Genomic DNA, 14335 nt, shown 5'->3' on the forward strand with positions numbered 1-14335 from the left:
TCGCAGTCGGGTTGCTTGTCTGTTCGCCTGTAGCGCTAAAGTCTTCATCATCTATTACTTATTTATTGAGGCTTTGTAAAAGTAAATTTAAAAAAATGGTTTACGTATTCAGTAAGTCGAGGCCACATATTTATATAAATGTACATACGTACATATGTATATTTACATATTACATATATACGTACCTTGCGTTCATCCCACTCGCAGCTCTTGTGGTGTTGATCTTTCCCGTCTTGTTGTTGGGTGCACCATGGGAAGGCCCACATCCTAAGTCTCAGGTGGAATACATCAGCAACGACAAGAGAGTTGATTCTGGCTTCGCCAACCCCAACATCGTGCCCATCACCCAGCCGTCAGTCGTGACGCAAACAGCTCCTCCTCCACCGCCAAATTCCAAAAACTTCGCATATAGTCCGATGACGCAGAGCTGGACCCTTATTGCGCCAGGCGATCCGCTGCCCAATAATGACACCCTCGTCTGGAACCAGAGCAATGACAAATGGCTCACTCGCTAAGCAATGCAACCATCGATGGCTTTGCTTTAATCATTGTGTATTAATATTAAAATAAATATAACTAATTCACTGACCCGGTGTAGGACTTAGCGGTGGTGACGATTGTGACTGGAGGCCACAGACTGACCCTGCTGCCGCAGCCGGCACAACTCGTCGGTACTGTAGTTCAGCTTTCGGGTTGCGTTTTCTGAGAAACGTTCGAACTTGGCCACTAGGTCCATCAGTTGGGTCTTGATCGCCTGCACCTCGGCGTGCACTGCGCTTAGGACATTAGCCTGATTCTTCATCTGTACTGTTTCCTCCGCCTCCTGGCGGAACTGCTGCGGCACATTTGTAGCGGATCGGGGGCGCAAAAGCTCGTGCATGTGAAATAAATTCTGTGGAGCCTTCTCTGTGGTCCCCGTGGCAGGTTCTGGCTTGAGGAAATCCGTGTGGAGCGGCTGCTGCTGACGCTGTAGGCTGCGGCTGAAAATGTTGTAGTTGTTTTCGAACTGGCGGCGTCGGAGGCTCTGGTTTCTGTCGCGCCGTTCGGCCACTAGCTTGTAGACATTTAACTTAATGTCCTCTGGCAACTGATTGTCCCGGGGGTCGTTGGGCCGTATAGTGAACTGAAGTTTGTCCCGGGACGTGCGCAGCAGAGCACTCCTCTTACACAGCTGAATAAGATTGGTAGGCGCACTTCGCAGCAGGCGGGAGAAAAATAGGCTTTCCAAGCGTGACACAAGCTCCGCTTGGCGCACGAGACGATCGAGCGTGGCGCTCACTTGCAAGCCTTGGATGTCGCTTACGGCCAATCCCACCATTAGATTGGTTAAAATTACCGTAACAAGAAGCACGAAGGAAAGAAATATGATGTGAGCGGTGACAGGGAATTTGACTGCATAGTCCCCATAAAAGATGTCTTCAAACTCCAGTTCTCCAGACATCATCGTGATAGACTTCAAAAAGGACCATGTGATGTTCTCAAAGGCAGGATAATCATTGAAGAGCACGGCAAAGCTGAGGCCAAAAGCCACCAGCAGGCATATGTAGGCGAGCAGGAATTTCGCAAAGTTAACGGCCACTAAATATGTACACAAGTAATTTACAGAATACTTTAAACCTATGATCCAGCATATTTACCCTTTGTAAACATTTGAACATATACGCCAAATATGGGGAATCTTCCCACCAACATCATTAGCTCCAGCCAGACGAGCAATATCACTATAGCTGCCACGTGATGCTGCCACACCGGCACTGCCGTTAAATCGTCAGTTCGCACGGTCTCCGGGGTTACACATAGGAGCACACCGGTTCCAATAGTCCATTGCAGCCAGTTCTCCCAATATTTTGCGTAGCCACGAAGTCCGTGTGCCATTTGAAAGACCTCTTTCCCCAGCAGAATTAGGTTTAGTATGATCACCAGATATCCAATAGTTGAAACGTAACCTGGAGCCACGCACAACTCCTCCTTCTTGCAGCACCGGACATACACCCAAATTACATAGAAAGTGAAAAGGATCACGAAAAGCGTATGATACGCGAGGCTCATGAGGAAGAACTTCCGAATGCGACGCCACTTAAGAAAGAGGAAAGTTTCGCAAAGCGGGTGCATGAGAATGCGCTTCTGTCCCACTTCTATTAGGGAGAGCAGTAGCTCGGTTTCTCCCCGATCCATCGAAGAACTGGGTACCAAAAGCCGGAAGTCTAGCTTTATCTGACAGTCGACGTCACCGATTTCCTGATCGTTCGCCTTTATCGAACAGTCCAGCTTTTGCATTAGTTTGGGTATGATCTCAGGAGTGCGCCTTACTATAAATGATAGTGCCGATACACGCCCGTCCGTCCTGGCGGTAATATCCGCCCCGTGTTCTGCGAATAAAAATTACCATTTAGTAATGCAGACATCGCTTAAAAGATGATACGGGTCCTTGCCTATGAACGTGTACACACAACTGCTAAATTCATTCAGTGCTGCAATGTGCAGTGGTGTATATCCATAGTTGTCTGCCTGTAAGTAATAATCATAGATTATTCTAATTGTAAGTAAGTGCTTGTTTCTCCGATTTAATGGAGCCTTTTTGTTAATATTTTAGGGGTTTAACTTTAAGAATGACGTAAAGAGCCACTGGTGCCTTACACCTTACACGTATGCAACGTATTCTTACTAAAGTCACTGGATTGTATCATTTGATTTATAACATTTGATGAATATTAACATGCTATGCTAGAATCGAACTCGAGATCCTGCTTATAAAATTATATTTTATGTATTCTAGCATATAAGCGAATGGTAAGTAGCCAGATAAGGATCAATATAAGCCTTTATATAAAATTCTTATCGTTGTCTCACAAGTTGGTTATAGTTATAGTTTTATACTCTAAATTTATTTAATTAAAATAATATTCCGAAACAACGATTTGACGATTTCGTTGATCCTTCCTCATTAAGAAAAGGAAAGCTGTTTATACTAATATCTTCATTATCATTTACTTATTAGTAGGAAAGACACATTATATTGAATGATAGTGTTTTGTGACCAGCATTCATAGGAATCTGCCGCCTACCTTGTTTACATCCGCTCCCGCCTTTAGCAAGGCATTGCAGCAATCCAAACTCCGCGACTGCTTAACGATGGCGGCGTGCAACGCGGTTCTACCATCTCGGTAGACGGCGTTCACATTGGCTCCGTAGGATATGAGTAATTCCACGGTGCCGATTGACTGCGAAAGGCAGGCGAGATGCAATGGCGTCTGATGGCTGGCGTTACGGCAGTCCACCTCAGCACGGTGTTCCAGGAGCAAGCGAGCACATTCTACGTAGTCGTTTTCGGCAGCTGCAATTTGAGGATTTACCAATCCATTATGCAAAGCACTTGTAACCTCCTGGCCCCTACTCACCCAAGTGCAGGGCCGTAACCTTTCCCTCGCCAAACTGCGATCGCACGTCGGCGTTGTGACTGAGAAGAAGCTGGACGCATTTGGCGAATCCTGCGGCGCTTGCGGTGTGCAGGGGAGTTTCGGTGTACACCTGCGGTGTGTTTGGGTCGGCTCCGTACTTCAGCAGGATCTCAACGCAGTCCACGGCGTTTACATCGATGGCATAGTGCAGAGCGGAACGCTTTTCGATCCCAATGTTGATGCTCGCTTTGCGCCGCAGCAACAGCAGGATGCATTCAACGCTTTTTGAGCTAATAGGGAGTCCCTTGATTAAAACTACGTGTCTGGTGCTGTGCACATGTGAGGAGCGCAATTAAATGAATGCCCTCTTACCTGGCCGCACAGTGCAGCGACGTGACCTCCTTCCTGGCATCCCAGCGATTGGGGTCAGCGCCGAAGTCGAGCAAAACCTTCGCTATGGGAGCGTTTGCCCGACAGCAGGCGAAATGCAGTGGGGTCCGACCCCGACTGTCCGCCACATTCGGGTCCGCATTGTAGTGTTTTAGTAAGAAGAGAGTATTATCAACGCTCCCGAATACCGAGCAGCAGATCAGTGCCAGATTACAGTCAGCAGAGTCGGTCATTAGTTCTATGTGGAAGGTTAGTCTGGGATATGTTAGGTACCGTGCTGTGAGGTACTCACCCAGGAAACAGCCGGATTGAACCATGTCCACGACATGCTTTCCGCCTGGAGACTCGTTCAGGGTTTCCTTAATCTCGTCGAGGTCCCAGAGGATCTGGTTCTGCTGTTGGCGCGCAAATATTTCGTGCGCCTCGTCGCTGAAAACTCCGGCGCTGTTGGCCTCACTGGAGATGCTCCGCTTGTCCAGGAGCAAGTCTACATCCGCCGTCTGATCACTTTCCGAGTTCCACTTCAAGTCGTTTTCCTTCCAAAACAAACAAAGGAATTGCAGGCGGCTGACATGTAGGCCAAGTCGTTTTACTTACAATAATTGAAAAGCGCACGTTCTCCATCTTAACGCCGCCACTTCTGTCTGCGCCGATTTGTTTACACTCCCGTGGCCTAAACAACAATAAACTTTTGGCTGCGGCCGAGTCGGGCGGCTGTTCAGCTGGCTCCGGCTGCTGTTCGGGTCGGCCCACCCTTCTTGTAGGGGTCGACTACTTACACTTACTCGCGGAGATAGGCTGCGATCGCCAATAAGTCATGGCACGCAAATAATTACCCCAGGCCAATATGTGCGGACACTCAAAATCTCTTGTGCCCCTAATTTGTGTATTGCGGCATGTGTGGCGACGTTCACTTGTGCGATCGGTTTATTTCGATATTTGTTGGAATATCTGCATGTCTGGCGGATTCTTTGCACCGCTGGCAATGGCAATCTGTGCTAATTTTTCACGTTCACAGCTGCTCCCCCCACGTTCCACCTTCGCAGTTGCCACTGATCCGCCACTAGATACCTTAATTGTGTGCACGACCGACGGCAGCTAAGTTGTACGGCGAACTGAACCGATCGTTCCAGATCTCTGCCTCCAGTGCCAACACTTCGCACTTGTTCATTGCAAGTCTACTGGCCGTACGGACGAGTGAGCGGCTAGCAAAGTGCGTGAATATAAAACAAACTGTTAAATAGCCCGCCAAACAATCTCTAGACGCCAGCCCTGGCACATTGCCATATTCAACTTGAAATACACTATATGTAAGTTAGCGGTAGTATTTCGTTGAGAATGTCTCATACTTCGACATATATCGCTGCCCTGTCATAATTATAGGGATTTTTGCAGTTATTATACACGTTAAACGTAAAGTAAGTGTGTACTAGATCCATTGAAAAGTACCTAGTACCTAGACAGCAGATGTGGCAACGCCCATTTTTACAATCTACCAAACCGCCCAAAAATGCAACACCCACACCTATGAAAAGTGTTTTGTTTGTTTTCTTGTCATTATTTTATTAGTCACATTGCCAATTGTAAAACGGTATACCATCTAATGCACACAAGCTGTCCAAAATGTTTTTTATTTTATATTTATTTTTCCTGGGTAACGGGTGTCTCATAGTTGAGAAACTACTATGCGACTTTATCGTTCTCTTCTGCTTTTATTTCCAAAACAGATCAACAGAACATGTAGAGTGCTGATTATAGTTACAAATTCATAGAAGACATAAATTACCCCTCGTTAGAATGTCCCAAGCAATACTGAGTCAGTATACTTTTGCAGTATTTTTTAGGATTTTTTGTATATACAAAATGGACGAAATGAAGTGAAAAACCACTACTTTAAAATTAAGTTTTTTGCTATGCCCTTGAAGATCACTAAAATATGATGTCGACCATCGTTTTTCAACAAACGAGAGCGTGTTCCTGTGTGCTCATCACGATCCGTAACGCCAGCATTCGGGAAGAAATCGTCCCCAAAAAACAGTCTCTGCTGGCTGAGACAAGAAAAACGCCCAGCTGTGCGGGCAGAGCTATAAAAGGGCGCGCAGGCAACGCGCTCTATCCAGTTGAAAAGAGTGCGTTGTAAAGAACAGTCATAAGCAGTCCGCTAAGAGATTAGTAGCAACTACGAAGTGAAGGTGTGTGTATACCATATTCTCAAATTTCGCTTCGTGTCGTCGCAAATAAAAACCTTGTAAGATCATCGAAATGGTGGCGTACTACGACGAGTGCGACGCAGCCGAGAACCCCAAGACCCTGACCGACTGGGTCCGTAACTTCCGCGTTAAGCGCCAGAAAATGCGTCGCAAGTTGAGAGGCGCTGGTAGCGACCTACGCGTGAACGCCATTTTGTCGACGGCCCTGCTCCACGCGGAGCACGAGCTGCGTAGAAAGCAGCAGGAGCGCTTCAGTCGCTGGCTGGATATTCAAACACGGTTTGTGCCCCACGGCAGAACGCACTGCGCCAGTGACGCGTACTCTGCAGTGGCGACCTCGACCACCAAGGCTGCCGCAGAAGCAGAGGCGGAAAGCAATTTATGGAGCAGCGAGCTTAGTAGCCTCGACAGTTTTATGCGTAGCTTGAGCAGCAACAATGGCAACCAAAGCACCAGCAACAACAATAACAATGGGAGCAACAGTTATACGGGCGCCAGCAATAACCATAACAGCAACAATGAGCAGCACAGCTGCGCCATTGCCGTGGCCAGTTAGACAGAGACGACCGTATGGTGCGCACTTTATGTGTATGCACGGCTGACACACGCATCTATATAAACAAAATGGCGTCAGGATGGGAAGAACAGTTTGGTTTTCAGCTGCCCGTTCGAATCAAATCGTATACCATTGTTCAAATACGTAGCTTTAGCCCTATTTGTCTTCTGTTAAAATAGTTTTATTACGACAACCAATTTCTCATTTGCAGTCGCAAACATGTGCAAGGCTGTTGTAGATTGTAAAGAAAGAATGAAGGATTGGAAGAGTGTGAGGAGACGCTGAGCAAACGGCCTTCAAATCGAAAGTGGTGTGAGTCATGCTGCCACCAGATATCCATGCGAAAAGCCACCAGGCATTGGTCACGGAGCACACTCGGTTTGTAAATAAGTATATTTTTTTAGTTAAATAACGTAACTTAATGAGTGTGGCGAAATAAGAGGTCGCTTACAGGCATTCCAAACGTCACGAAATCGGTCAGACAAAGACAAAAAAAAAACTCGATATACTTACACAATGCATACACACTTACACATCTACATGTCGCGATGGTGTGTGAGCATGAACGCTCGTGCTATTTTTGTGTACACCAAGTTGAGCTACTTTTGTTGTCCGATGTGTCGAGAAATTCGATTTCGAATTCAATTCGAACGTTCGTCATCGCCACTTCTGCGAGTTACATACGGTTCATATTGAATCACTAGCGCTAGAAAACGGGCAATATTGCAAAGTAAACGAGTGAAAGTCGAAAACAACCCAACTATTAACTGTAAATGTACTTAAAGTAAGCATACAGAACTGATATTTGATAAAACCTAAAATAAAACTATTATAATTAATAACTGTTAAAATCAACGTTGCCTTTATTTATTATTCACCCAGACCAGTCTCAGATTCGTTGCTAGGCAAGCACCAACCCTCTCCCAGTTTGACATAACCCGCACCTATAATGAATTTTGTTTTGCAGTTTCCTGCTCCTCGCACGTTAATGGCAACGATGATGAGGAACGGAACACAAACAAGAAACTACGTCGCAGTGGGTCACTGAATGAATCCGCGTCCCGGTAGCAACAATAGTTCGACTATGGCTGGTACTGGTAAAGAAGAATCCCGAACCCGATCGTCGCAGTGACGATGACGTTGCGTTGTAGAGTTACTGAGTGAGTCTCAACGTCTGTCCGAGTCCCCCCACGTCCAACGCCAGGCACTGAGTTCCGCAAACCAGCCGATGGCCGATTCTACACAGATCGCCGGAGCAGGGAGCAGCAGCAGCAAACACCACCGAGTCTCCTCTGCATGCCAATGCCCATGCAATTCAGTCGCAGCGGACAGAACATTGGGGACAAGGCGGAATGCGCGCGGCAGCAGCTCCAGCTCGCATCAGCTTACCTGCGTTTGAAGCTCTCGTTGCCAACCACCGACAATCACCACCTATTCTGCATTGAACGCTTCGCAGCTGCTGATCACCACCCACCCATCCGCACAGATACACGGTATTTGGTATATCAGCTGCGAACAAAATATTGCTTTTTAAACAAAATTCCAGAGATAAGAACAGCGGAACAGAACATTTATCATCGAAACGACACTGAGGAACTGCTGTAATCCTTTTGAGTGAACACCTTGTGGGATTGTTATTGTGATAAACAATTGAATGGCAGTCGTCGAGTTTTTATCTTTATCTTTATTCGCTCGGTACACTTTCCTGGACTTCTCTTTCACCGTTTATGATTTTGGCAAGCGATTATTGGACCCTTTGCATTCAAACTCCCCATCTTCCTAATCAATAGGCTAGATAAGGCCGCTTAAATCTTTGTAGCTGCATGTCACAGTTGATCGGTTCCTGTGGGTGCATTTGTTTGATGGGATTACTTTGCCGTCTTCAAGTATTCACGGTCTTGAGGGCACCAGACGAGGATCTTCCAAGCAAATTTAAACGGAAGCCGGCGTGAAAGAGTGTGTAGACTAGGCACGACCATCACTTTTCGTTTTTTTTTTTTTTAGCGTTGCATCGCAGTTGATCGGTGCCTGCGGGCATGTATAAATGGAACCTAGCGAGGCGGAAGCTTGAGCTCTTCAATTCTATGACCCAAAACAACGCTCCTGCGACAGCAAGCCTTCAATTAGAATATGTGCAAAGAAGCATAACTAATCAACTGAACAAGCGTAAAAGCTAAGATAAATGCAACCGATATCTTTTCTTTCGTATTTTGTAGAAATACATTTTCATGGAGTGATAATCTACAGGGAATACCACGTCGCTGCTATGGGCCCGCCCAATTCATGTAAATTTTTGTTTTTATGTCCAAAAACATTTTTTGTCTTGTAGCATTATGGCTGCAGTTGAATGTACCTGCCCATAATTAATGCCTGCATATCAAGAGTAATTGATGCTAAAACGCAACAGGGAAAACATTCTGAACATCGAACAGGGAACATCGGCCTCTGTAAGGATTGTGCAATCGATATCCTTTTCTCTCGTATTTTATAGAAATACATGTTGTGGAACAGTTTAGATGCTATGGAATTATACCACGTAGTTGGACCACGACACAAATTTAATTTAAGTATGGAGAAAAACGTTTTTCTGTTTTCAAGCTGTTGCCGTTGAATGTGCCTGCCCACATCTCATCTATAGCTTCTGAGTTAATCCAACAGCGAACCGTCTATTCTTGGGACCGCGTTTGAGAAATGGTTGGATCTTTACATTGCTCATTTAATACTAAAGTTAATCTTCTTTCCCATTGACCTAGAGGCTTATTTATGAATTCATTGCAGTTTTTATAATAAGACTTCGGTTTCAAACCGAAGTCGGTTGCAACCAGTCTTATCAATCACATAGTTGACTCACCTGTGCACATTTGCCTGTACTGAAACCAACCGAGAACATGTAGCAAAATTTCTTGAGGCAATGGGAATCAAATGCCAACTTGAAAGCAATAACACCAACACTAAGTCGTCGCAGTCCAACATCCATACTACACGTCGAATTCGAATTGAAGCCGCTGGTCAGGTCGGAACCCAACTAGAACCCGCTTACACCTGTTTTTCAGCAATTTTTCTGGCCAGGATGTGGATTATTTGTAACAGAAACTTCGTTTGTCTTGAGCGTCGCTAAGATTGGCCGTTTGACCCTTCCAAAAGTGAGATTCTAAGCAGCCTTAAATTTATTTTACAATTCTTACAGCGGTGCCGCACAGTTGAGTGTGCCTGTGGGCATCGATTAAGCAATATTTGATCCGAAGGGCAGGGCAGTGGACCGTTCCGTTGATGAAGATGTGCACCGCTCCGAGCTGGCTAAGTCTACTGCTGTGCTGCTGCAAATCGTTAAAGGGAACCCAAAACGATGCATCAAGTCCATCCAGTTAGCCTTCTCTTCCTAAGCACAGCTCACCTGCGCTACAACGACAATCAATTCAAGCGCACCTGCTTCTGCAAGCGAGCACAACGTCAAATGAGCATCGAGCACAGAAAGCAAGCAAACAACCAGGTTAATGGCTTCCTCTGCTGACAATGAACTTTACGCCTTTACATTGCAGCCAAGAAGCCTCTTAGTGCATATTCAACTACCAGCACAGAGCTTCTCAATGACTGGAGTAAGCATTGTTCTAACCGCATCGGGTCCTGACCGAGTCCGACTTGGGTGCCTCTGGCCGCAAGATCTACATTGGGACAGAGCCAGAATAGGAGCGCTTATCTCGCGCAATGATGTGCTGAGCTGAACCTATGCACGTACTGCATTGCACCGCACAGATATGTGCGTTCGGTCCACGCTAAAGGGAATCAAATGCGTTTGGACCGAGAGCCGATACACCGCACCATCACCAGTATTCGCTGTGAAGTGAGCTGATGTGTTGTCGTTGTTACAGGGCTGCTGCTGCAACTGCGCCACAGGTATCCTCGCCTAGCGTCGGTAACTATCATTTGTCAATTTTAGCGGCCGGCAGTGTACATCAAACATCGAAGTCCGGAGTCCGGAGTGGCATGTCATTTACGGCAGATGTGAAACCAGCAATTGGTGCTCAAGCATTCGATTTCAAATCTGAAGATTGAAAACTATCGTCGCAGACTTCCAGAACGGAGCGCAGGAAGGACAAAGCACTTCGATCACCAGCGGGTTGTCGTTTTACTTGCACTTTCCTTCCGTAGGTAGCCCAGAATTTGAGAAAACCCATATCCATCGCAAAGGGAAACAAATGCGATTAGTGTTTGAAGACCAACCTGGGTGTGCAATGTGTCGCACCAAGCTTAGCCAGTTGAGCCCATAACTCCTGGCCCGCCGATCATCGTACCGCAAAAGGGAATCAAATGCGAGGTGGTACTACAGCAGTCGAGCTCCTCGTTGAGCTCCTGGTTTAAGTCGAACTCCCAACTGAGCTCCTGGTCGAGTTCTTCGCTTCAGCGTTATTATCGTAAAGGGAATCCAACGCGATGTACAGCGACAGCGGCAGGCAGGGTCACCCAATACACAAAGGTATACGAATATGAGCAGGGTTCTAGTCCGTGCAATTACGCTTTTCAGAACCTCTCACAAACTAATCTGCACGTGTCTAAATCTGGCTGCTATCTGCAATCTGCCAGGCGCGACATCAATCATATTCGTCATGTTGGTCTCAAAGGGAATCCAAGAGACACGCGCCCCGCGGTACAACCAACTGAAGACCAAATAGATTTTGTTATGCATTAATAACCATACATTTTAGAAGTCATATCCTGATCATTTTTTCCTTTAGTGTTTTCAAATCTATGTATTCTAAACGAATCGTTTCATTATCTTGTAGGCTTGTATAAACCTTTAATTTATTACTTGTAAACCTTTCCTCTAAGAGTCAATGCGGACATCCGACTTCGCTGACGATTGCATCGCGACTGCATTACCCTAGGATAGACGGTCCGGTCTAGAAGTAGCAGCAAGAGTCAGTTAAATATCAGTACCGCTCTTAGCACAAGATTCCTGGCAGTAAGATGAAGTGGATGCACCGTACATAGACGTTTCAAACTGCAGAGGACCATTTGACCCCCGAACCAAGGCAGGGAGACCATACATACACAGGCGGAGGCGGCAGTGCTGACACTCAATACCTTCGAGTTTCAACACTCTACCTTTTACATATATTTACTGGGCATTCAATCACCAAATTCGCATCCTGGGTCTATTTGGAGCATATTAAGAACGAACACTACACGGCGTAGGAGCACCACACCCTTTGGTCATTTATATTATGAGAAGTCCTAAAATCCTCCTCGGATCATTCTTCATTATCTGCATTTGGAGCAACAAGTAGGCTGGAGGTATCATTTCTTCGCTAAGCACCATCGAATTTACACTACTGGCTTGGGATAGCACCTAATTCTTTGAGGGTTTCGGCACTGATGACGACTTCAATCCTTGTTTCAACCCGTACCCCTTCGAACCAATATAAAAGTTGGATTGCTTTTGCTTCGCTACACACTGGTCGATTCTTTTTCTCTTGTGAGGACCCTTCGTGAGGATATTAGATTTGTTGAGGAATGATTCTCTAACTTGGACTGCGGCGTGGGATTCAGGCTACTTTATCCATCGACAGCGGCCTAGGAGTACATTTTGACAGCGGCGTGGGATTTTCGGCTCTCAAAGATGACGGACTTACGGATACTTCAGACTGCGGCGAGGGATGTCAAGTTTTTGCAACGCGGGACTATTAGGGCGTTTAGGCCAGGGCGCTAGGAACAATATTCTTAAGACTACTGGAATTTATATCAATGGAGATGACTGCGGCGTGGGAGACGAAGATCGGGACTGCAGCGAGGGATGGAGGTTCTGGACAGCGGCGTGGGATTCTTATGAGATTGGACGGCGGCGTGGGATCATTTTTTGACGGCAGCGTGGGAGTATAGGACTGCAGCGTGGGAATTTTTGACGGCTGCGAGGGATCCTCATCGGTTAAAGATCATCGGTTTAATTTTTCGGCAATTGGTCAGCAATCGCATTTCATATACATGCGTGTCACTTCATTTATTGATAGTTCAAAGCTGATATACTTAGGTGGCGTGATCAGCGTAATCACGCCTCCAAAAATACGCATCCCTGACATATCCCTTATATGGAAAATCTTCATTGAATATACATTTATTTACACTTCTGGAATACCGGAAAGCAACCCCAATACTTATGCCGATGATCCTAATACATGCAACGATTCAAGAGCACAATAAATTGATTTTTGAAAAGAATGCTAATTTTAATTTCGTTTATTGGGTTTTGGTAACATTTTATAATTGCTCAAATTGAAAGGTTCCCATAAGGATAAGTCCTGACAGGGACTGTTGTATTATAGGTTGAATAAAACGTTCCATTATTTTTGCCAACGACAAATGCTGGATTTACGATTTTACCTTGGGATGGGTTTGGTTGATAAACGCCTGTTACTCCTGTTTGGGGATTATTACTGGCCACCCGGCCGCTTGAAAAACCTGAAGCTTGTGCTGGGACGCTACCTGGTAAATCGCCATGAGATCCCTGGTTGGTGTGAATCCACGAACGGTTCTGAGATGGTATTATAAATCCGGGCGCCTGGAGGACAGGTTGGTGAACCGCCGTTGCAGTCCAATTGGTCTTTTCGACAGCTCTGTGAATTGTCGAGTGGTTGTATCCACCGGTATAGGTGCGGGCGGGCGCGATGGCTAAGGCATTTGGGCGACGAAAAACAGGGTCAGCTAATACCGTGGACTGGAACTGCAGAGGCCCAAAAATAATAGCTGAGTAGAAAACGAGTACTTTAGGAGGAGCTTTCACACAGAATAATATATGTATATTCATGTAAGTATTGTACCTAAGATTACGACCAATTGATAAATCGCCTCCATATTTATAAGTATTCTCTCTGAAATTCGGAACGGAACTGTCTTGGGAATCCATTTCGAAATTGTCTACAAGTGCGTCAAGCCAGGTTATCTTGATTGTTTTGCATTAGTATTTATTTATTTTATTTATATTATTTTTGCGTCGTTATGTACTACTTGGCGTCTTATCTCTGTGCCATAATAATATTTAAACTGAAACTATGTTAGTTGGAGTAAATTAATCTATTACTTTAGTTTGCTGTTGGTAAAGCATATCAACCTCTCGTCATCGAAAAAAGACCCTCACAAGACCCTCTTCGAACTATTTGAATGTCTAAAAACGAATAGTGAAATATAATTGTGATTAAAAAAATGGGATATAAAAAATGGGACTCACCAGCTCCACAGAAACGGGCACAATTAAATTTTTCCTCGTTCATATAAAGCTGCATATTGCTGCCGCAAATGGGATTGTATTGCGATGTGGTGGGACAGTTACCAAAGCAGTTCAGAAATTCCTGGGTTGGGGCCGGTGCGGGTACGAATGGTGTAAGACCTCCTGGTATTCTTACATTGTTAACCAATACTAAGTTTGTTGTGCTGGTGGGCGAAGTTGGTATTGCCGTCGTTGCTGCGGCATTATTCCATGGGTTACGAGATGTTTCGAAAATTAAAGGTTCTTGGGCTGCGCCCAACTGACTTAAACAAGCCAAAATAAATATTGGATGCCAATTGATGCACATCTTTAACTGAATCCTGAAGCTTATACTCGTATGTGCTTTCGTTCGCTGATCGACGGAAACTGAACCGACACAAGAAACAGCTGCACTAAACATAAGGAACTTCACATATACTGGAAAGTTTTACTTCGGTGAATCAAAATACAAAGTAGTAAATAAGATGGGAACGCCACTGAATACAGGTTTCTAAAGCAGACAATCGTCTGGAAAATCCAGTTC

At 45.5% G+C, this 14335-nt stretch overlaps 5 protein-coding genes and 1 long non-coding RNA gene across 6 annotated transcripts; 3 read left to right on the plus strand and 3 right to left on the minus strand.

Moving 5' to 3' along the window:
- Window positions 1–25: 25 nt before the first annotated feature.
- LOC117142098 lies at window positions 26–588 on the plus strand. Its single transcript, XM_033305983.1, has 2 exons — window positions 26–111; window positions 208–588. Exons 1-2 carry the CDS (start codon window positions 96–98, stop codon window positions 513–515), a joined length of 324 nt encoding a protein of 107 aa, XP_033161874.1. The 5' UTR covers window positions 26–95; the 3' UTR covers window positions 516–588.
- Window positions 509–5030, minus strand: LOC117142095 (transient receptor potential channel pyrexia). Its single transcript, XM_033305978.1, has 8 exons — window positions 4386–5030; window positions 4081–4324; window positions 3771–4026; window positions 3399–3688; window positions 3066–3334; window positions 2433–2508; window positions 1638–2369; window positions 509–1578 (listed from the first exon to the last, which is right to left on the minus strand). The coding sequence occupies exons 1-8, from the start codon at window positions 4410–4412 to the stop codon at window positions 602–604; spliced, it is 2871 nt and encodes a 956-aa protein (XP_033161869.1). The 5' UTR covers window positions 4413–5030; the 3' UTR covers window positions 509–601.
- Window positions 5031–5872: 842 nt separating this feature from the next.
- Window positions 5873–8738, plus strand: LOC117141653. Its single transcript, XR_004459493.1, has 3 exons — window positions 5873–5980; window positions 6766–6932; window positions 7522–8738. It is a non-coding gene; the product is annotated as an uncharacterized LOC117141653 (long non-coding RNA).
- Window positions 5987–6759, plus strand: LOC117141649 (putative uncharacterized protein DDB_G0281733). Its single transcript, XM_033305222.1, has one exon. It carries the CDS (start codon window positions 6051–6053, stop codon window positions 6552–6554), a length of 504 nt encoding a protein of 167 aa, XP_033161113.1. The 5' UTR covers window positions 5987–6050; the 3' UTR covers window positions 6555–6759.
- Window positions 8739–11643: 2905 nt separating the features above from the next.
- LOC117141639 lies at window positions 11644–13686 on the minus strand. The gene is made up of 3 exons (XM_033305194.1): window positions 13627–13686; window positions 13367–13463; window positions 11644–13292 (listed from the first exon to the last, which is right to left on the minus strand). Exons 1-3 carry the CDS (start codon window positions 13648–13650, stop codon window positions 12817–12819), a joined length of 597 nt encoding a protein of 198 aa, XP_033161085.1. The 5' UTR covers window positions 13651–13686; the 3' UTR covers window positions 11644–12816.
- On the minus strand, window positions 13497–14322 carry LOC117141650. The gene is made up of 2 exons (XM_033305223.1): window positions 13774–14322; window positions 13497–13710 (listed from the first exon to the last, which is right to left on the minus strand). Exons 1-2 carry the CDS (start codon window positions 14210–14212, stop codon window positions 13652–13654), a joined length of 498 nt encoding a protein of 165 aa, XP_033161114.1. The 5' UTR covers window positions 14213–14322; the 3' UTR covers window positions 13497–13651.
- Between the last annotated feature and the right edge of the window lie 13 nt (window positions 14323–14335).

Source organism: Drosophila mauritiana, chromosome 3L (assembly GCF_004382145.1).
Source record: "Drosophila mauritiana strain mau12 chromosome 3L, ASM438214v1, whole genome shotgun sequence".
NCBI lineage: Eukaryota > Metazoa > Arthropoda > Insecta > Diptera > Drosophilidae > Drosophila > Drosophila mauritiana.